The sequence below is a fragment of the Ictalurus punctatus genome, chromosome 8 (genome assembly GCF_001660625.3).
Source record: "Ictalurus punctatus breed USDA103 chromosome 8, Coco_2.0, whole genome shotgun sequence".
NCBI lineage: Eukaryota > Metazoa > Chordata > Actinopteri > Siluriformes > Ictaluridae > Ictalurus > Ictalurus punctatus.
Window position 1 is genome coordinate 2,715,403 of NC_030423.2, and position 21,928 is coordinate 2,737,330.

The 21,928-nt window shown below is 39.8% G+C and overlaps 2 protein-coding genes and 1 long non-coding RNA gene across 6 annotated transcripts in view; 2 read left to right on the top strand and 1 right to left on the bottom strand.

Annotated features, from left to right (window-relative positions):
• Nucleotides 1–11,631: 11,631 nt before the first annotated feature.
• LOC108268407 (uncharacterized) lies at nucleotides 11,632–20,487 on the bottom strand. Its single transcript, XR_001813305.3, has 4 exons — nucleotides 18,603–20,487; nucleotides 14,054–14,179; nucleotides 13,527–13,593; nucleotides 11,632–11,783 (listed from the first exon to the last, which is right to left on the bottom strand). It is a non-coding gene; the product is annotated as an uncharacterized LOC108268407 (long non-coding RNA).
• cysltr1 (cysteinyl leukotriene receptor 1) lies at nucleotides 15,587–18,048 on the top strand. The gene is given in 2 exon segments (NM_001201050.1): nucleotides 15,587–15,670; nucleotides 16,640–18,048. A coding segment is annotated over 1 exon segment (1,008 nt). The 5' UTR covers nucleotides 15,587–15,670; nucleotides 16,640–16,651; the 3' UTR covers nucleotides 17,660–18,048.
• Nucleotides 20,488–20,706: 219 nt separating the features above from the next.
• LOC108269204 (fibronectin type-III domain-containing protein 3A) overlaps nucleotides 20,707–21,928 on the top strand; it is a 37,659-nt gene continuing 36,437 nt past the window's right edge. For all 4 annotated transcript variants that reach the window (XM_017474882.3, XM_047157050.2, XM_017474884.3 and 1 more), the window contains exon 1: nucleotides 20,707–20,952. The gene's annotated coding sequence lies outside the window, so the exon portion shown is untranslated. The remainder of the gene's footprint in view (nucleotides 20,953–21,928) is intronic.

A 21,928-nucleotide genomic window follows, 5' to 3' on the forward strand; every position in this document is an offset into this window, starting at 1 on the left:
TAATCGACAAGTTTAGCGCTGAATGAATATTAATATAAAGGTCTACCTAGAAATGAAACCAGCATATGTCATATCATATATATAAATGATTACATAAATCACATAAATATTGCATGGTTAAATATCCTGATATCTAATCAAGCTCACAAGTTTGTCCGAGTTTAGGTTTGTGCTGAAAGTTATATGGAAATGAATGAGACTGACTCTCTAATGACTTCTCCATTAGTGCCCATTAGGCAAGAACGCGTAACGCGAACAAGCCATACAGTAATCAGATCAGGGTCGATTTATCAACATTGTGAGAATTTTACTATGGATGTGTGGATGTGTTTTAGACGCACAGACATGGAACCCCATGTCGTCTGCTGTCGTATTGTGCGTTCTGAGATGTTCTGCTCACCAAGGTCGTAGAGAGCAGTTATTTGAGTCGCCGTAGCCTGTAAGCTCGAACCGGATTGTCCGTTTTTCCTTTGACCTTTCTCATCAACGCGACGTTTCATCGCACAGAACTCCTGCTCATCGGATTTGTTGCAGCTGTTTGTTTTGAACAATGCTAGAAAAGGTTGTGCGTGAACATCCCAGAAATTTCCGGAAGCGGTTTCTGAAATACTCGAACCAGTCCATCTGGCGCCAACATCACTGAACCAAATCACTTTTTTTTTCCCATTCTGTTGTTTGATGTGAGCGTTAAACGAAGTTCCCGAGGCGCATGATTTTACGCACGGATGTTCCTAGTTAATGAACATGAACACGTTCAAGGCCGATAATTATTCTACCTGGTCTTCCCAAAAAGAGTACAGTATAAAACACAACCCAGAGAACAAGCGGCGTCATTAACCAGAGAAAATGAACCAACCATGTTTTTAATAGCGACGGTATACTGTCTTTACAGTGATGAGGAATGTATGTGAACAGCTGCACAGCTGAAAGTGTGTGAAATATACATTACAAAAAAAATCTCCTCTCCATACGGCATAATTATAGCCGGGCTCTAGCGTTCTGGTCCAACTTTCTTTTACCACAGATATAAACTATACGTAATTTTACCAACAGGCAAAGAACTTAATGGAATTGAAGAGAGTCCGAAAATCAATAATTATACACCCCACACAATCAAAGCCAAGCACTAATTTGATTACGACCCACTAGTTTCCAGAAAGTTCATCAGAAGTGCACACAGGCTAATGCGCCATTTCCACTTGATCGTTTCACTATTAATATACAGTCAGAGTACTTAGCTCTTATGTGTGCACATGCTGATGCTCCTGAGACCTGTTTGTTTTGCTGGGTTCAGTACGACGCTACCATGACGTTGAACGTAGATTCTTCTTATTGAGTTTTAACTTCGGCAGCTAAAAAGAACAAAACAAAACAAAACAGTTTTACTATTCTACAGAGGTCGCTCAAATTGCAGGAAATGCGATGCAAATAGCTGAACCACTTCTTTTTGTTTGTTTTTTACTCCATCATGCACAACTAATCACCTTGTGATACGAAATACTTATAGGTATTAGAGCAGTATAATAAATCTGCAGTGCTGGAAAGAGTACAAAACCTACTGACTTAGACAGTAAAAGCACTTCGACTGAAGTAATAATTCACTTGAGTACAAAAAGTAAAAGCAATAAATATTAGTAATAACAATGAACTCTCTCTGTATACTGATAATCAAGTTCTCCTTAACACGCTTAAGATTTGGTATCGATTTAGACGGCGCTTTAAATTTGTAGGTGCGTCCTCTTTGGGTATTTAAGCAACAACCACTTATTTCCTCCATCGTGTTTGGACTCTACATTTGCAGTGTGGTATGACAAGGGTATTAAACGATTCAAAAATCTGTATGCCGATGGTGTCTTTGGTCGCTTTGCCAATCTGTCATCTACTTATGACCTCCCCGTGACGCCTCTGTTTCGTTATTTTCAAATTCGGAATTTCCTTTCTAGATGTTTTCCGAATTTCCGCTCGGCGCCTCCTGAGCAGGCTTGGGAAAGCTTGTTTTCAAACAATCCACATCAGAGAGGAATGATTTCTAGGATATATGATTTTATTCTGGCGCTAGGTAGCGAGGCGAGTACCAAAATTAAGAATGCGTGGGAAATGGAGTTAAGAGTACAGATAAGTGAAGCGTGTTGGGAACCTGCTATAGGAAGGATACAGTCTACCACTTCCTGTGCTCGTCTCGGGCTCATCCAGTTCAACGTTTTACACAGAGTCCATTTGTCTAAGTCGAGAGTTTCTGTAATATATCCAGAAGTAGAGGACAAGTGTGATAAATACCATGGCTCTCCCTGTCATCTTGGCTATATGTTTTTCATCTGCCCTGATCGCTATGGTTTTTGGTCTGGTTTCTTTACTATCATGTCTACTATTCTCAGAGCAGATTTAAAACCTTGCCCATTCATTGCTATATTTGGGATTCCTGATGCCTCAGTTCCATTACGCTCTGCACAAAAAGATACGAACGCTTTCACATCCCTAATAGCAAGACGTTCCCTACTGTAGCAAGGTTTTATTTTACATATAAATGGCAACCCTTTATTTCATATTTTATGGAGTTACAGACACTTCCCATTTGAATTTTTGTGCCTGTTGTTGGGTTTTACAATATATACATAACTAGGCATAGATATTGGTTAGCCATGATGAGCAGGGGTCGGGTGGGAGGAGGGGGGATTGTTTAGTTGATTGTATTTTTTTATTTAGTTTTTCTTTTCTACACTATGTATGTATGTGTGTATATGTAAGTATAACAAAAATGAGAATGGTATTGTTGCTATGTCACAGGAACTTGGTTTTCTTTCTCAATAAAAATATTTTGGAAAATAATAATAATAATAATAATAATAATAATAATAATAATAATAATGGGTAATTACTGTACAAATGACTTTTTTATGACTACAGTTGGCACAACTAATCTCAAAATGCTCTATTTGTAATAAGCTGTTCTTTGTTTATATATAATAACCATAATATATATATATATATATATATATATATATATATATATATCCCAAACTAGCCGGCACTGCTCTTGTTGCCGTCTCTGGAAGCCAGAGTCCAGAGTTTTAGAATGTTGTCTATAATTATTCTCAGCTAGTGGTTTGGAACACAAAACATCTGATAGTTCAAACTTTTTTATATATAAACATATATATATATATATATATATATATATATATATATATATATATATATATATATATATATATATATATATATATATATATAACACTTTACTGCTTTTCAGATTAGATTATAAATACATAGAAAACAGATAAGGTAATATGACATGTAAATATACACCCATGCGAGTTTAAACAAAGCAGCAGATGAACAGCGTATGGGGCTGCTGCCGTATAAACTTGCATACAAATTGCTCTCAATGTCTGTTTTGAGCGATGATCTGATGTTAAGAAGTGTTTGGCGATCATATTGCATGATATTGTATTATTTTAGAAATCAAATAATAAGACACAATAAAAAGCTGTAGAGTTTACCCAGAGCTCTCACCAGTGTAGCTTTCTTGCGATGCACCGGAACTCATCTTATGTGTCTTCATACGTACATATTTTGTATTGCACAGCTGTGGGGTACCTGAGCCTCACAACAAGCATTTCGATGTACAAATGTCCCTGACATTTTGTGCACATGACAAATAAACTTTTAACTAGCCAGTTAGAGTCTGCTGCTATGTCTACGTGTTTAATCTGGGACTTTTTAAAGTATAGCAGTATGACCTTTGTTGTTGTTTTTGGGGTTTTTTTTTTGTTTTTTAAAGATGTTTAAAGTTCACTTCTCAGTTGAAGTGGTTTCTAACAAGCGATTCTCTCTTTATTATTGTAATGTGATAATGAGTCTTTATTGATCACGTATACATTATAGCACATGGAAAACCCCAGCATGTCAGGAGGTTGGGGTCAGAGTGCAGGGTCGGCCATGATACAGCGCTTCTGGAGCAGAGAGGGTTAAGGGCCTTGCTCAAGGGCCCAACGGTTGCAGCGTGGCAGTGCTGGGGCTTGAACCCCCAACCTTCTGATCAGTAACGCAGAGCTTTAACTGTCAAGCCACCACTGCCCCTGTGTCTGAACATATGTGCTTGTTGAACATCCCATTCCAGATTTATTCCCCCAAGTGCTCTTATAATATTATAGATGGCTAAGTGAAATTAGATTTTTCAACAGGGATGGAGGCATTCATCTTTACTTCTAATCCTGTTACAGAAATTAAAGTGCTGTTGAGTTCTTGAATGCAGTAAACATGGGTAAAAAGCAGGATTTTACAGGTCTTTACTCAAAAGACTAAACTCCAAGTTTTAAACGTCAAACGCAGCTGATTTTCAAAATGATTTGTGTCAAGCATAGCTTGTGTGAAGCTGAAAAGCAGCACTGAAGAGCCTCTCGCAGGCTGCTGAGGCAGGAGGAGGTGTGTTGAGGTGTGATGAGAGTCTGCATGTGACTGTTACGACACGCCGATATCCTTACTCAAAACACAGCCGGTCTAAAGGCGAGCTGGTTACTTATCTGCCAATCTTGGGAAAGTCCCAGGGATTAATTTTTAAATGGTGTGTGAACTCGGACGAGAGCTCCTAAACCGTGAGCAGAAGAAGGCGATCTTTACCGCTTTATATTCTGTTAATTACTGAATTTTAGACACAGAATAGCCTTCACTTTGGGATTTGGGTTTGGTTCTATGTGGATTATTTATCATTTGGACGTAAATCTGTAACCACCCCCCTTCACATAAACTCCATCTGATTAACTGACTTAACATGTAGCTGCAAAATCTCTGTCCACAAACTCTAACCCCCTCCCCCCTCCCCCCAATCGCTGCACATTATTAGCTTTGAATAGTAACATGAGACGGTCGACTGTATTTATAATTACTCGAAAATTAAAGTCAAGTAAACCAGCTGATAGATGCTAATAGAGTGTGCTAATGCTAATGCTATGCTAATAGAGTGTCACCCAGGCTAACAGTACCATCAAGCACAAGGGTAACCATTGGTAGCGTTTTGTAGTGTCATTAACATTACGTAAACATTTCAAGCTCTAGTTTGTAGAAAATCTGCTCCCAATTCTGCATTCTGTTTCCCTTCGAGTGTTACTAATTCTTTTAGAGCAGGGGTGTCTAATCTCATCCGGAAAGGCCCGGTGTGGGTATCGGTTTTCATTCCAGCCAAGCAGTTCTTTTTCCATTGTGTTCTTTTCGGCATGTCTCGTTAGATTTGACTTGTGTTCTCAAGTTGTATGTTGGAGTTTGTGTTCTTGTTTCCGATGTTTAACTTGTTGTTGTGTTTTGTCTTTTCGATTCTGTATGTTGGATTGTGCTGAGATTCTTACAGTTTGTTTAGTGTACTACTACAGTGAAATGTGAATCATAAAGTACAGACTTATCAGTTGTTTTGATGTTTTTTTTTTTTTTGGTAATTCTGTAATTGTAATTTTTATAAACTGTTGCACCATGGTCCTGAAGAAATAGCATTTCGTTCCAATGTATACAAGCTATATAGAGGAATGACAATAAAAAACCTTTGACTTGACTTGATATTATAATGCACTTAAACTTTTATACTCTGGAAAAAGCGAAACATATATATGAAATAATAAATGATGAAAAACGATTGCCTTGTGGTACTTCAAAGTTTTATTGATTTGAAATCCATACCTGTGGCTGTAAGAAATGAATTGCTTATGTTCTAGAATATATTGATGAAGTGTAATCAATATGTGTAACTACAAAGTAGTTTAAATCAATATGTGTAACTAATATTTGGATATGTTAATAACGTATAATCTAATATGTATAACCAACATATCGAATTGTTACTTAGAGGCATAATCTAAAACCATAAAACACTGTTAATTGTTAAAGTTATAATTGTTTATATTTAAAACTATAAAAACACTTTTTCCTCAAAAACCATGAAACACTTTTTTAAGCAAGTTATATTCTAAGCGTGTAAATTGAGTTAGAAGAACCTTGTGTTTTGTCTAAAGAAGCTTTACTCTATGGCAATAAATTAGCAATTAGACATTTACCAGAACTTTGTTTCCAATCAAAGCCCTTTAAGCTTGAAAACCAGTGTTAAAATAACAGATAAGACTTCCTGGAGGAAGGGTACCAGGCTCGGACTATAGGGTGAATTATGGGACAAAGTAAAAACCATGTCCTGATAAAACCTTTTCAACTGACAACGCATGCGCCACAAATGTAAGGTATCATATAGATATGAATAATTAATCAAGCCAATGGAAATTGGTTTGTTTCTTTCTGCAGACGGTCGCACTTTATTGTTTCAATAAAGTTTCATTACTTTTTGACATCTACAAACCCTCTGTTTCTGAAGTTTTTTTGTTAGGCTGGAAAGATTGTTCACCACGACAACGTTTGACCATATTTTCATAACTTGAATGACTATTAACATGATCGTAAACAATGATCCAGGGGGAATGTTTGGACGATGTTCGCAAAGAGATCAAATAGAAACTTCCCTTGACATTTTCTTTTATGTTCACATAACTACGAAAAAAACAAAAAAAACAAAACATAATTAAAACGTTTTTTAAAAAACTGGATGTTTTGAATGTTCCGAGAACATTCGGAAATAATATTCTCTTAACGTTTGCAAAATGATCAAATGGAACGTTCCCTTAACGTTTTCTCTATCGTTAGAAGAAGAAACATTCTTAAAACATTTTTTATTTTTTTTATTTTTTTTAAACCGGACATGTTCAGAGAACATTCAGAAATAACGTTTTCATAACTTAATGGGAACGTTAGCGAAACGTTTCGTTTTGGTTCGCTGGGTAGCCTGTGAGTTCATCGTGTTCGATGAGCTTCTCATGACGAACAGTGTAGTTAAAGTTACTGCAGCTATCTGAGTGTGTCTGAATATAGAAAAGCCACTGGACTGCAGTGTTGAACCTGAGGATGAGTGACCCTGGCCATACCTCAGTAAAATATTTCAGTATGCTGGTAGAAGAAGAGACACATGTAACATGAGATTCCTCCTTTGCCTCCCTTGAAAGCATGAACTCCATCTCATTTGTAAAAGCCCGTTGAAGTAAGTTTAGATAATGTGCTAATGTACATCTAGACGTGTTAAACAGCATAAAACACAGAACCTTTTGTATCAGACCATCCAATTTTGAGCAAAAGTATAGGAACAGATAAGTCTTGAAGTAAATTAAAATAAATGACACTTAATATTTGTTTACATATCAGTTGTTTGCAATAATTCCATCACTTCTGTGACTCAGTGACATCACCAAATTGTTGGATTCTTCTTTTGTGATGATTTTCCAGGCTTTTACCGCAGCTTCTTTCAGTTGATGTTTATTTCAGGGGGTTTCTCCATCCAGTCTCCTCTTCAGGAGGTGAAATGCTGCTCAACTGGGTTAAGGTCTGGTGATTGACTTGGCCAGTCTAAAACCTTCCACTTTTCCCCTGATAATGTCATTTACTGAGTTTGGGTCATTGTCTTGCTGCATGATAAAGCAGACTAAATGTTCCTGTACACTTCTGAATTCATTCTGCTGCTACCATCATGAGTTACATTATCAATAAAGATTAGTGAGAATGTTCCAGAAGCAGCTGTGCAAGCCCAAGCCATGACACTACCTCCACCATGTTTCACAGATGAGCTTGTATGTTTTGGATCATGAGCAGATCCTTTCTTCCTCCAAACTTTGGCCTTTCCATCACTTTGGTAGAGGTTCATCTCGGTTCCAGAACTTTTGGGGCTCATCTCTGTAGTTCTTTGCGATTTCCCAAACTGGCTTTCTGATTCTTACTGCCGATGACTGGTTTGCATCTTGTAATATGGCCTCTATATATACACTTCTTCGATGGTGGATGGTGATACCTTCACCCCTTCCCTTTGGAGCTTGCTGATAATGTCACTGAATGTTATTTTGGGGTTTTTCTTCACAGCTCTCACAACATTTCTGTCATCAGCTGTTGTTGTTTTCCAAGGCCGACCCATTCTGTGTCTGTTGCTCACCTCACCGGTGGTTTCTTTCTTTTCAGGACATTCCAAATTGTTGTAATGGCTATGACCAGTGTTTGTGCAATGCCTCTGATCGGTTTTCGCTCTTTTCACAGCTTCAAAATGCGATCTTCAGGTGCAACCGAAAGCTAAAACCAAGGGTAGATATTCAGAGCTATTTGTTGGTTAAACTATCAATCTAACAGGACACACCTTGGGAACAAGAAACACTCGATATTTTTGCTCGCCTACAAATTGGGTGGTCTGATGCAAAATGTGCTATGTTCTAAGTTGTTTAACACGTCTACATATAAATACCAGTAAATAAAATCTGAAATTCTAAACTCACTTCTCATATGCATCTTTTGATCTCAAATCCGAATGTCTTCAGCCTACAGCAACCTTCTATTTGGGAAGAGGGACGATTCAATCAACAGCGATAATTCCAACATGTTTGGTTTGGCATACACAGAAGCCTACTTCACTGAGTCATCAGGATGAGGATGCAGCCAGGCACAATTTCGGTGTTTAGATAAACGATATTCAAAGCCATCATCCTGGACCAGGAGTGCTGAGATATCATAGCTTTCCATGCTGTCACGTTCCTCATCAGTGTCTTCATAAACAGTATCATCAAAAATGGGCTTTTTTGTTTTTCTCAGTCATCATTTCTTTTGTTCTCTTCTACAAAAATTCTGAAAACTTTCAGGAAGTTGGACCCACTAACTGTAGGTGGTGCAAACGATCTTGTTACGAATGTCGTATTTGGAGAGAATGTCATTTTTTTGCTGGCCAAAATACTGAATGTATGCAAGTTTCTGTGGGGGAATGCAGCGAAATATATTTCAGCACTTTTGAGGTTGACCCAGTGAACTATGAAACCTTTCCTTTTCTATCTGTCCAGCAATCCGTTGTTGTGACTATCCGTTTAATTCCGCGCATTGCAACAGTTACTTTCTGCTTCATGATTGGCGTACCCCCAATTGTTTTTGATCGCAAAGTAGGCTTGGTAATGAGGGAAGTGCAAGGGTGCAGAGCCTTGATCAAGCCCATTTGATTGATGCCAAGCATATAGTCATTGGCTGGATGAAAGGAGAGACCTTCAAGATTTGTAACTTTGAAGGTCTAAATAGAAATGTAAGAAGTAAAAAGTGGGGTTTTATTACTCCTGGAAATTTAATTAAGTAAAAGTACGTGAATTCGGTAACACTCAAGTAAAAAATAAATACCACAGATAATAATTAAGTCTATTAGCCATTACTACTACTACTAACAATACTACTACTACTGCTACAACTACTGCTACAACTACTACTACTACTGCTACAACAACTACTACTACTACTACTACTACTAACAATACTACTACTACTACTACTACTACTACTACTGCTGCTACAACTACTGCTACAACTACTACTACTACTACTACTACTACTACTACTACTACTACTGCTGCTACAACTACTACTACTACTAACAATACTACTACTACTACTACTACTACTACTACTGCTGCTACAACTACTACTACTACTACTACTACTACTACTACTACTAACAATACTACTACTACTACTACTACTGCTACAACTACTGCTACAACTACTACTACTACTACTACTACTACTACTACTACTAACAATACTACTACTACTACTACTACTACTACTACTGCTGCTACAACTACTACTACTACTACTACTACTACTACTGCTACAACAACTACTACTACTACTACTACTAACAATACTACTACTACTACTACTACTACTACTACTACTGCTGCTACAACTACTGCTACAACTACTACTACTACTACTACTACTACTACTACTACTACTACTGCTGCTACAACTACTACTACTACTAACAATACTACTACTACTACTACTACTACTACTACTGCTGCTACAACTACTACTACTACTACTACTACTACTACTACTAACAATACTACTACTACTACTACTACTGCTACAACTACTGCTACAACTACTACTACTACTACTACTACTACTACTGCTGCTACAACTACTGCTACAACTACTACTACTACTACTACTACTACTAACAATACTACTACTACTACTACTACTACTACTACTGCTGCTACAACTACTGCTACAACTACTACTACTACTACTACTACTACTACTACTACTACTACTACTGCTGCTACAACTACTACTACTACTAACAATACTACTACTACTACTACTACTACTACTACTGCTGCTACAACTACTACTACTACTACTACTACTACTACTACTACTAACAATACTACTACTACTACTACTACTGCTACAACTACTGCTACAACTACTACTACTACTACTACTACTACTAACAATACTACTACTACTACTACTACTACTACTACTGCTGCTACAACTACTACTACTACTACTACTACTACTACTAACAATACTACTACTACTGCTACAACTACTGCTACAACTACTACTACTACTGCTACAACAACTACTACTACTACTACTACTAACAATACTACTACTACTACTACTACTACTACTAACAATACTACTACTACTACTACTACTACTACTACTACTGCTGCTACAACTACTGCTACAACAACTACTACTACTACTACTACTAACAATACTACTACTACTACTACTACTACTACTACTACTGCTGCTACAACTACTGCTACAACTACTACTACTACTACTACTACTACTACTAACAATACTACTACTACTACTACTACTACTACTACTACTGCTGCTACAACTACTACTACTACTACTACTACTACTACTACTACTACTACTAACAATACTACTACTACTACTAACAATACTACTACTACTACTACTACTGCTACAACTACTTCTACTACTACTACTACTACTACTACTACTACTACTACTGCTGCTACAACTACTACTACTACTACTACTACTAACAATACTACTACTACTACTACTACTACTACTAACAATACTACTACTACTACTACTACTACTACTACTGCTACAACTACTGCTACAACTACTACTACTACCACTGCTACTACTAACAATACTACTACTACTACTACTACAACCACTACTACTACTACTGCTACAACTACTACTACTGCTACTACTACTACTAACAATACTACTACTACTACTACTACTACTACTAACAATACTACTACTACTACTACTACTACTACTACTACTGCTACAACTACTACTACTACTACTACAACAACTACTACTACTACTACTACTAACAATACTACTACTACTACTACTACTGCTACAACTACTACTACTACTACTACTACTACAACAACTACTACTACTACTACTACTACTAACAATACTATTACTACTACTACTGCTACAACTACTGCTACAACAACTACTACTACTACTACTGCTACAACTACTACTACTACTACTACTAACAATACTACTACTACTACTACTACTGCTACAACTACTACTACTACTACTGCTACTACTAACAATACTACTACTACTACTACTACTACTGCTACAACTACTGCTACAACTACTGCTACAACTACTACTACTACTACTACTACTACTAACAATACTACTACTGCTGCTGCTACTACTACTAATAATAATATCCTCATGGTTATTTTTTTTTAACCATTCAAGTCCTAAGTATACAATATACTACAGCACATCAGCTGTCATATCTTTATGATTTTATTAGATTTTATTTCCAAATAGCCACTGATCCCTTATGCTGTTAGAAATGTGTTGTTTGGCGCCAGTCGCAGTAGATATCTGCGAAAGACCTGAAAGAAACAGAAAATGATCACAAAATAGATCACTCTGGCTTTTTTCTTAATAACTTGTCATCATGTCATTTAGTGTTCGGTGTAAAAAACATTGTGTAAACATGGATGTGCGTCCCGATAATTCTGCTTATCTGAGGTACGCTCAACCTTCCAAGTTTGTTCTTCACTGTTTTATTTGTTTGTGTTGACACAGATGTTAAGTACAAACTTTCTTATTTCCTGGTTTACTCTGGATGTTCCGTCCCTGTAGCAGCTTCTGTGTAATGACTTATTTACAGTACAGTGCCTTGTACAAATATTTTTTTTTAATATGTGTTAGAACTCATAAATGGAAAAAAAAAAAAAAAAAAAAAAAAAAAAAAAAAAGGAAATCAATCGGAAGCCGGGGGGAGGGGGGGGGGGGGTGTTCTGTCAATATAGCTTGCAAACTAAAGGGAAATTGCTTGAGTACGTGAAACCCCTAATGCGACTACTTGTTATAAGAAGACACATTATCACTTGAATTATTACTAATTATTAGTCATATACTTATTCCACTTGTGTGCAATTTAAAGTGCATTATGTAGGATTCGCCCACATTTGCCAAGATTAGGTCTCTGAGGATTAGGTGCTAGATGGTGCTAGATAAGATTCGATTGGTTTTTTTTACTCCCTGAACCTGCCTCCATTCCCACCCATGTACACAAAGCACTGCCGCAGAGCTCACAGTGGTTCATCTACAGATCGCGTGATAACTAGAGTTAGCATTAGCAAGGATCTTTTTGCTCACAAGAGAGATACCTGGCTGCACTGGGCACTTGCTGATTTGAGATAAATGCGGTGAAGTGAAGGTTTGTTATGGTTAGGGTTAGTCTCGATAAAATGACTGACAAGAGAACCATTCAAACACAAAGAAGCACGCTGGACCGGAAGGCAGTTTTCCAAATGGGTTTTCTCAGCCACAATTGCGCTGAGGCCATGACTTAAACCATTAGTCGTTTCTACATTTCTACCATTGCACCTTAAAAGTGTCTCTTGTTGTCAATATACTATACACCTGTTCCTGGAAGGCCCAAGCATAATGGAAAACCATGGCGCTATCGATCAGTATTTGGTTACGGAAAACATCCCATAGAGCACCCACTTTTAGTAACCACTTCAGCCTGGTCAGTGTCGCTGTGGATCTGGAGCCAATCCCTGGACATGAGGCAGCAAAACACCCCGGATTGCAGGGTTGCACGCACACACACACACACACACACCTTCAACACACAGATATGAATCTGAGGAGGAGTTTATCTAAACAATGGACATGTCGACAATCTGGAACTTTTTTTAAGATCAGTGTTTGTGTTTCTCAAGATCACAGCTGTCACTCGTAGCTAAAAACAGTGGCGCACGGTGCTATAGTTATATCGTCACTGATATCGTTATCGCAATAAATACCAGAAAATATCGTGATATAGCTGTAAGTCCATATCGCCCATCCCTACTGTCACTTCTTTACCAGATCCCAGTGCTATAAACAGAACCGCCTCGAAATTGTTGGAAAACGACAACTATTTTTAACCTCACTGTCATTTCTGAGCACAGGATCGAAATGTCTTTTAGTTCAAATTAAAGCATCACATTGAGGCACTGTTTGTTTTGGGCTTTTGTTTTGTTTTGTTTTTACTGAAAATCCCTGAGATTTAACCGTACTATATTTCATACAAACACAGCATGTTAAAGCATATTTCATTCCTCTTATTTCACCGCTACCTGTCATCTCAGCTTGACCCTGAAGCGTGAGCGCTGCACCACAGCGGGCGCCACGTCGACCACCTCACTGTGAAAAAAATAGGAGAAAAATGCATTTTTTTTTTTCACCCTCAGATATGTTCAGACATCATTTCCTAAAGTGCCTAAATATCCGTTAGCGCAATACTAACTACATCGTGACAATATCTATTTAGAAAAATCTTAATATTAAACATAATGTTACGATGTTTTATGACTCATAGCTTGGAAAAGTGTTCGTTGTTGTTGTTGTTTGTCATTTCAGCAATTAAAATAACAACATGGAGGGCTCCCGTAATGTATCGTACATTCAATTCTGCTAAATTACTTAGTATTTTAACTATACAGGAGATAACGCTGTCCTTTCGCATACTTTAACTGACGACAGTAACAGTACTAACGTTTGCTTGTAGTGAAACTCCGCTTAATAGTTGTTTAGCTAAGTTACTGAACACAAATCTACAGGATTTACAGATGAGAAGTCCTGACCTGGTCGGTAATTTTCTTACATTTTCGCTGCTTCTTTTTAGAGGGCTTTCGTTTTGCGTGCCCTTTCCCTGTCTGCTCCGCCGGCCCGCTTCCTCTCGATCGTCGCTCCGTGGAGCGACGATTCCCTTCCAAACCGTCCGCCGGAGCTGAGGAGAATAGTAGAGTTGCAAGTCAAAACGAACAGGTTCATGGGTTATTATCGATTTATTATCAAAAAACGGAACGGAACACCCGAGTATATAGGACACGCAATAATGTAAAATAATATTTAAAAGAAAACAGCAGGGATAAATCGGTCGTCAGGCCTCCAGGAATTCTCCCGGTGCTCCCGATGGCCAGTCCGGCCCTGCAGCTTATTGTTAGCACAGTCTTTTCCTCGTTCTGCTGATATAACCAAGTGTGTATAGACATAAAGGTTGGAACAACCAATCAGATATCTCCTCAGAGAAGAAATTCATGCCATGGACCGTAAAAATTCAACCAGTCAGGACGAGGAGTTTATTTGCCTGACAGACACGCTCGATGACAAGTTTGAAAAATATCCCAAATGACGGAATTTCTTTTGCAGAGCATTATGAGGTGACAGATTGTGCTGGTGAAGCCATACAAAGTGTAGGAATTCCTTTTTTTTTTTTTTTTTCAATTTGTTCAGTATGACGTCCGCAACGTTGATAACCGGGGGATGGGAGTTATTGTTGTTGTTGTTTTTTTAAGGTTTCAAAATTCTACAGTAAAAATACACGAGACGGTCAATTCTTTCATACTGTCCATCCAGCCATCCATCTTCTATACCGCTTATCCTTTTCAGGGTCACGGGGAAACCTGGAGCCTATCCCAGGGAGCATCGGGTACAAGGCGGGGTACACCTTGGACAGGGTGCCAATCCATCGCAGGGCACAATCACATACACATTCACACACTACGGACACTTTGGACACGCCAATCAGCCTACCATGCATGTCTCTGGACTGGGGGAGGAAACCGGAGTACCCGGAGGAAGTGTATGCTGTGCAAAAACCGAATAAAGATTACAACAGTATATTAAACTGTAGGAGTTGAGAAGTAGGTCTGGCGCTGTAAGAATAGCTAGCTTCTGTTAGCCTGTATAGTAGTGAGTAGTGGAAAATACGTGAAAATAAAACGTGAAAACGTGAACAAGTTAATCTGTGCAACGCACAGTTGATGTCAGACTAGTGAAATGTCTGGCCACATGCATTAGTAGACTGAATGAGTAGAATCAAGGAAGAAGCACGTGAGCATGCACAGCGTGTAAATAACAGCCTACATTTCGCATTGCATACTGTTGACAGAGCAGTTGTTGTTAAACAGGACTTGAGTTCTTAGCGAAAGCCTGGACAGCACGGTTAATTGCATGGAGCACGTGGTTCAGTGCGCCAGGAATCCGCGCGCAGAACGGAGCTCGTTATTCGTGCGCGCAGAAGTGCAACAGGCACGCGCTCAGTGCATGCAGAGACGCGCGCTTCATTAACACGCGCTGCTCTATCCCACAGCGCCTTTAATCAGACGCGATCAGACCCGTTCATTTTACAGTACTGAGTAGGAGAGGCTTTCTGATCAGATGGTACAGCTACAGCTCGGACTGACTGGATAAACGACTCAAAGATTCAACATACCGGGTAAACAATTTTTCTCAGTCTTTAACTTTTACATGAACGGACTAGTTTATTATTTCTCGTTTTGCTGGTTTTAAAAAGTTCTGCAGATCTATGCACGTGCGTCGTTTATGAGTGGGGTCTGGCATGCACGTGAACTTGAACTCTGGCTTTAGCCTACATGCAAATAAATAAATTAATTAATTAAAAAAAAACAAGGCAATGATTCTGAAAGTAAAACTGAAATGTTAAAAAAAATGTTTTAGTTTGGACTACCCGTGATATCAGATTAGAAAGGAATATGTGTGTGTGTGTGTGTGTGTGTGTGTGTGTGTGTGTGTGTGTGTGTGTTGAAGATGGACTGAATAGTGACTTCAGAATCCAGTGCATCAGATCTGCATGAACACTAATGTTTACAATATACCAGACTATAACCCCAATGAGCTGAAGATCAGTTTGGAACATCCACTTGTTATCCATCCTACTGAACACAGTTGCATAGAGTTTAGTCGGATCGATGATCTGGCAGACTTGTGGTGTTTAGGAAGATGACAACAATTATAGGCATGCAGATGATTAGGGTATTTAAAGACAGAAAGCAAGGAACGCGTACGCACCACGTAATGAAGGGTGGTTCTTCCTTAGAATTGAAGCGCTGCCAAAACTAATATGCATGCATTAGAACTCCTTTGTTTGTGGTCTGTCACAGGACACGGTAGACTGTACACAGACAGTCACGTTCACATTGACGTTCACACGCAGGAGCGGTTTCGATGTTTAAGTCAGACACTATTGGATCTTTCATCAGTTTAACCGAGTCACACTGTGAGGCGGGGAGAGACCGGAATGGGAGACCGGTCCGGTTAAACTTCCCCATGACGTTCGTACATTATTACTCTTAAGTGTCACTACTTGCAGTGTTTTAAGTGTGGGACTTGTGGGTAATCTGTGTAATCTTTTGTGTAATCGCTTTTCGTTTTTGTTTTGTTTTAGAGAACCCAGACAATGGCAAATAACACCACCGAGTTCTCCTGCCCCTCAATTGACGACTTCCGTAACCAGGTCTATTCCACCGCATACTCCATCATCACTATTTTGGGCCTGGTGGGTAACGGCTTTGCGCTGGTGGTGCTCATCAGGACCTACCGCCAATCCTCTGCGTTCCATGTGTACATGCTGAACCTGGCAGTGGCGGACCTGCTGTGTGTGTGCACGCTGCCTTTCCGCGTGCTCTACTATGTGCAAAAGGGCCACTGGATACTCGGTGACTTCCTGTGCCGCATCAGCTCGTACGCGCTCTATGTAAACCTCTACTGCAGCATTTTCTTCATGATGGCCATGAGCTTCACACGTTTCCTGGCCATCGTCTTCCCCGTGCAGAACCTGCGCTTGGCCACTGAGAGGCGGGCGCGGGTCGTCTGCGCCTGCATTTGGGTCTTCATTTGTGGCACCAGCTCACCGTTCCTGATGTCCGGCCAGCACTTCGACCCGAAGACCAACAAGACCAAATGCTTTGAGCCGCCAGAGGAATCGGGCAGCCTGAAGAAGCTGGTCGTGCTCAATTACTTCTCACTGGTCGTGGGTTTCATCATACCCTTCCTAGTAATCCTGGTTTGCTACATTGGCATTGTGCGGGCACTGTTGGGCAACTCGAATGCAAAGAAGCAGCAAAACACGCGCACTAAGGCCATCCGCATGATCGTAGTTGTCATGCTGGCCTTCTTGGTCAGCTTCATGCCTTACCATGTGCAGCGTACCGTGCATCTCCACTTTAAGAAGCAAGGTGCCTCGTGTGATGAGATCAACTACATGCAGAAGTCGGTGGTGATCACGCTGTGCCTGGCGGCCGCCAACTCCTGTTTCGACCCCATGCTTTACTTCTTTTCGGGCGAGAACTTCCGTCACAGGCTCTCCACTTTCCGCAAGGCATCGGTGAACTCCCTGAACATGAAGCGCAACCGCAAAATGCCACCATCTGCCCAGCCTCTACAGAAGAGCGAGCTGGAGAATTGATCCAGCTCAAGCAAACTCGGGTAGGGCTGAAGATGACAGTTCCTCCTTGATAAACGGACGTGCAAGCAGTGAGCAAACATGAAGTGGTTGGATTTTATTTGGTTTCATAGGAAATTTATTCATACGAAATGGCATTAACCCGGCCATTAAGGTTGAGAATAATCTTAACTTGTCATATGAATTCACTTGTGCAAACCACTGCTTTAGGGAATTAGTAGTGATGAAGAGTAGTCGTAGGGAAGAGAAGCGATGGTTACTCATTACAGAAACTCAGGCTCAGACTGAAGGACAAGGTAGGGTGATCAATGAAGTAAGCTCAGTATTATCATAGTCCAAGAGGTGAAAATGTAGCTTTCCCTTTCTGGATATTAATTAGCAAAAAAAAAAAAGAAAGAAAGAAAGATAACGGCTTATTCTATACAACTTACTGTAAATGGACTAACGCACAAAGCAGCAGCCTGCTTACAAAATAATGCGCACTGTGTTAATGATGCTGCTTTAAATCTGCAAGATTTAAATGACAGATTATGATTGACAGACATCTTTTAGTTTTATTATTATATGTAAATATTATTAGCGATTAGGGCTAATGTGCTTATATTAAATAATGTATCTACTGTATGTTACTGTATGATAGCAAATGTTAATGTGTTATGTATGTACCATGTGCAAATGCAGCAAGGCGTATTTATATACAAGAGACAACTTTTTTAAAGTCAGAGTGGTTCTGATGGTCTTTTAGCGACATCTAGTGGCTGGACTAGTAACTGAATGGGAAGATACATTTGGACAGTACAGTAGCTATTGCATTCAATAACACAAGAACAACAGACTACTTGAAAAGTATAGTACGTCATGCTATTTAGTAAGAGTAGCTGGTAGTAATTAGTCTATTATAACAATGTAGCGTTAATCAACTAAAAGTTGTAGCATGAAGGCGTACTCAGATGGCTGACAATAGTCTGCAGTTTGGGTGTATCCGTCCAGGGTGTCCCCAGCCTCGTGCCCCAAGTCCGCTGGGATAGAGTCCAGGCTCCGCTGCGACCCTGTGTATAGGATAAGTGGTACAGAAAATGGAGGGATGGAGTGATTCATTTTCTCGTGCTTTCTTCAGCCTCAAAACCACATGTCCATAATTAATACTCCGACCAAATGTATACATAACAGGGGAGGAAAAAACTATCGAACACGATAAGAAAAAGTAGTTCTCCAAGGCAAGGTAAGGCAAGGAACCAGCTGAAATCCGTAAGTAATTATACCCCCTATCTGTGAAAATTAATATCAGCTGGGTTTGTTCAAGGCGTTAGAATGGCTCAATCAATCACCTGACTCGAATCCAACAGAACAAGATTTAAAGACGATATGTTTAGAAGAACGGGCCAAAATCACACCTGAATACCGCGGCCCGTTCATTTCTTCATACAGGAAGCGTCTTGAACCCGTCATTACAAACAAAGGTTTCTCCACTAAGTGTTAAATACATTCCAGTTAGCGTGTTCAGTACTTTTTTCCCGTGTCATTCCCGTGACTTTATTACACATAACTTCATTTATGGGCTTTAATGTTTGGATTTCTTTATATGTATGGCTATCTTGCGTTAATACCAAAGTCTGTTGAAAATTTCATGTGAATAACCTCATTGGAAATATATTTACTGAATTTTTTTTTTTTTTTCAACACTTATTCCCCCCACTGTATGAGGGCAAACTGACACAGAGTATAGTACTGTAGATTCTGTAGACACTTAAATCCACATGAATGACTGCTACCGTCCCAACACTCCAAAATAATTCACTGTGCAATAACATCCTGTGCCGATTGCCACTCATGATCATTTATGTTTGCTCCTATGTTCATTGCGTATTGTAGGCTTTACCGTAGGCTATTTGTGCACATGACAATAAAAAAATGTAAACATCAGGCAAAATCATCTTCATTAAAGAAAAATAATAAAATAGAAGAATCAGAATCATTTTATTAGCCATATACGTTAACATGTATTAGGAATGTTTCTTGGTGTTTGGTCACAACACAATACATTCAACACACACACACACACACACATCTCAGACAACACAACACAGTTACCATCCTAATATTACAAATATTGCAACTAATATACAGATATACAAATATATCTCAGTGGTTAAGCCAGTGGACTCCTTATTGGAAGGTCATGAGTTCAAATCCCAGCAGTACTGTACCAACCTGCCCCTGCTGGGCCCTTGAGCACGGCCCTTAACCCGTGACTGCCCAGGTGTAGCCTATAAAAGGAGATAAGTCGCTCTGGAGATGAGCGTGTCTGCCAAATACATGTAAATGTAATATTGCACTAGGTCTTGAAATTGATGTGTTGGAAGCAGGAAAAATGGGCAAGTGTCAGGATCTCAGAAATTAATATATACATATATATATATATAAATAAACGGGCGCACTGTGGCATAGTGGTTAGCACGTTCGCCTCACACCTCCAGGGTTGGGGGTTTGATTCCCGCCGTGTGTGCGTGGAGTTTGCATGTTCTCCCCGTGCTGCGGGGGTTTCCTCCCCCAGTCCAAAGACATGCATGGTAGACTGATTGGCATGTCCAAAATGTCCATACTATGTGTATGTGAGTGTGCGCTGCGATGGATTGGCACCCTGTCCAGGGTGTACCCCTTGTGCCCGATGCTCCCAGGGATAGGCTCCAGGTTTCCCCGTGACCCTGAAAAGGTCTAGAAGATGGATGGACATATATAAAGAAATACAAAGTAAGACCTACACATCCAGAATAAATCTAAACATTTGTCTGTATCTCCTTGCTAAAGACATTTTCCCCATATATATATATATATATATATATATATATATATATATATATATATATAAAAAGAAGAAGTGTGGTATTTATAAAAAACATCATCACACTGTACAGAACGGTGCTGGGATCCATTTAACCCCTGATGTGTGCTCTGGTTGATTCAGACACCCGCGCTTTCGCTTCAAACTTTCCTTTCCTCCTTCCTCCCACTATGGGAAGACCCGGGTCAGGCGCACGGAATTTCGCTCGCATTGCGCATGCGCCCGCAGAGAGCCCGATGGCGATGTAGAACCGTAGAGATCGGGAATTCAGCTCAGACGTCCCGTCTTTGAGCCAAGTGGAGGTTTGTGCTGGGGGATGAACGCGACGCAGCAGGAATGCGTGCGGAATAACGCGGACGTCTCGGGGAATCGATTTGCGACGCATCGGCACGTCGTATGATTAATCACGCGCGAGCTGCGTCGTCCATGTCGTCTCCGTTCCGGCACTATTGCGGTAGGCAACGACTTATTTCCTCTCCAGCACGCGCATGTAGCGAAGCGGCGCCGCTTTGAAGCCAACGCGTGGTGTGTGTGGGTTTTTTTTTTTTTTTTTTTTTTTTTTTTTGTATGGTTGGGGGGGGTCCCTGTCCAATTTCCATTTTCCAGACTACTCCCTCCTTTATGGTCACCGATTCAGACTACGCCCTGTACGTCATTAACTGACCCTCAACTTCCGCTTTGATCTTAAGACTTAATAGTTAATACTTGTGACATTGTATCCAGCGGTATCGGTGTATCGGGGGTTGTAGCCAAATTAAATACGTGGCACCGTTATGTTTGTTTATTTTCTGTACTGGATGCAAGCACAAACATTTGTCCAAACACTTCTGAAGTAAACTAGCCGTGTGTTTAACTCGTTTAGTGCAATATTATTGAAAAGGAGGCATTAAATTTTTTTATTTATTTAAAAAAATATTGTTTTTTTTTAATAAAGAAAAACAACAACAACAACAAAAATAAAACAAGCCAGCCACATCATACACCCATCCATCCATCCGCTTATCCTACTTCCTACAGGGTCACGGGGAATCTGGAGCCTATCCCAGGGAGCATCAGGTACAAGGCGGGGTACACCCTGGACAGGGTGCCAATCCATCACACACACATTCACACCCCCGTTCGTACACTACGGACACTTTCGACATGCCGATCAGGCAACCGTGCGTGTCTTTGGACTGGCGGAGGAAACCGGAGTACCCGGAGGAGACTGTGCGCACACGCACAGGGCGAGCCACGTGATCAGTGTGGGAAGGTTTTTTTCAGGTTTAAGGTTAACGCGCATACGTATTTAACACAACGTTTACGTTTGAATGATCTAGAATGAATCGCTTTTATACAAGGTAAATATACACTCATGTCTAAGGGTTAAGGACCTTACTCGAGGGACCGACAGTGACAGCCAGGGCATCAGTCTTTTCTTTTCTTTTCTT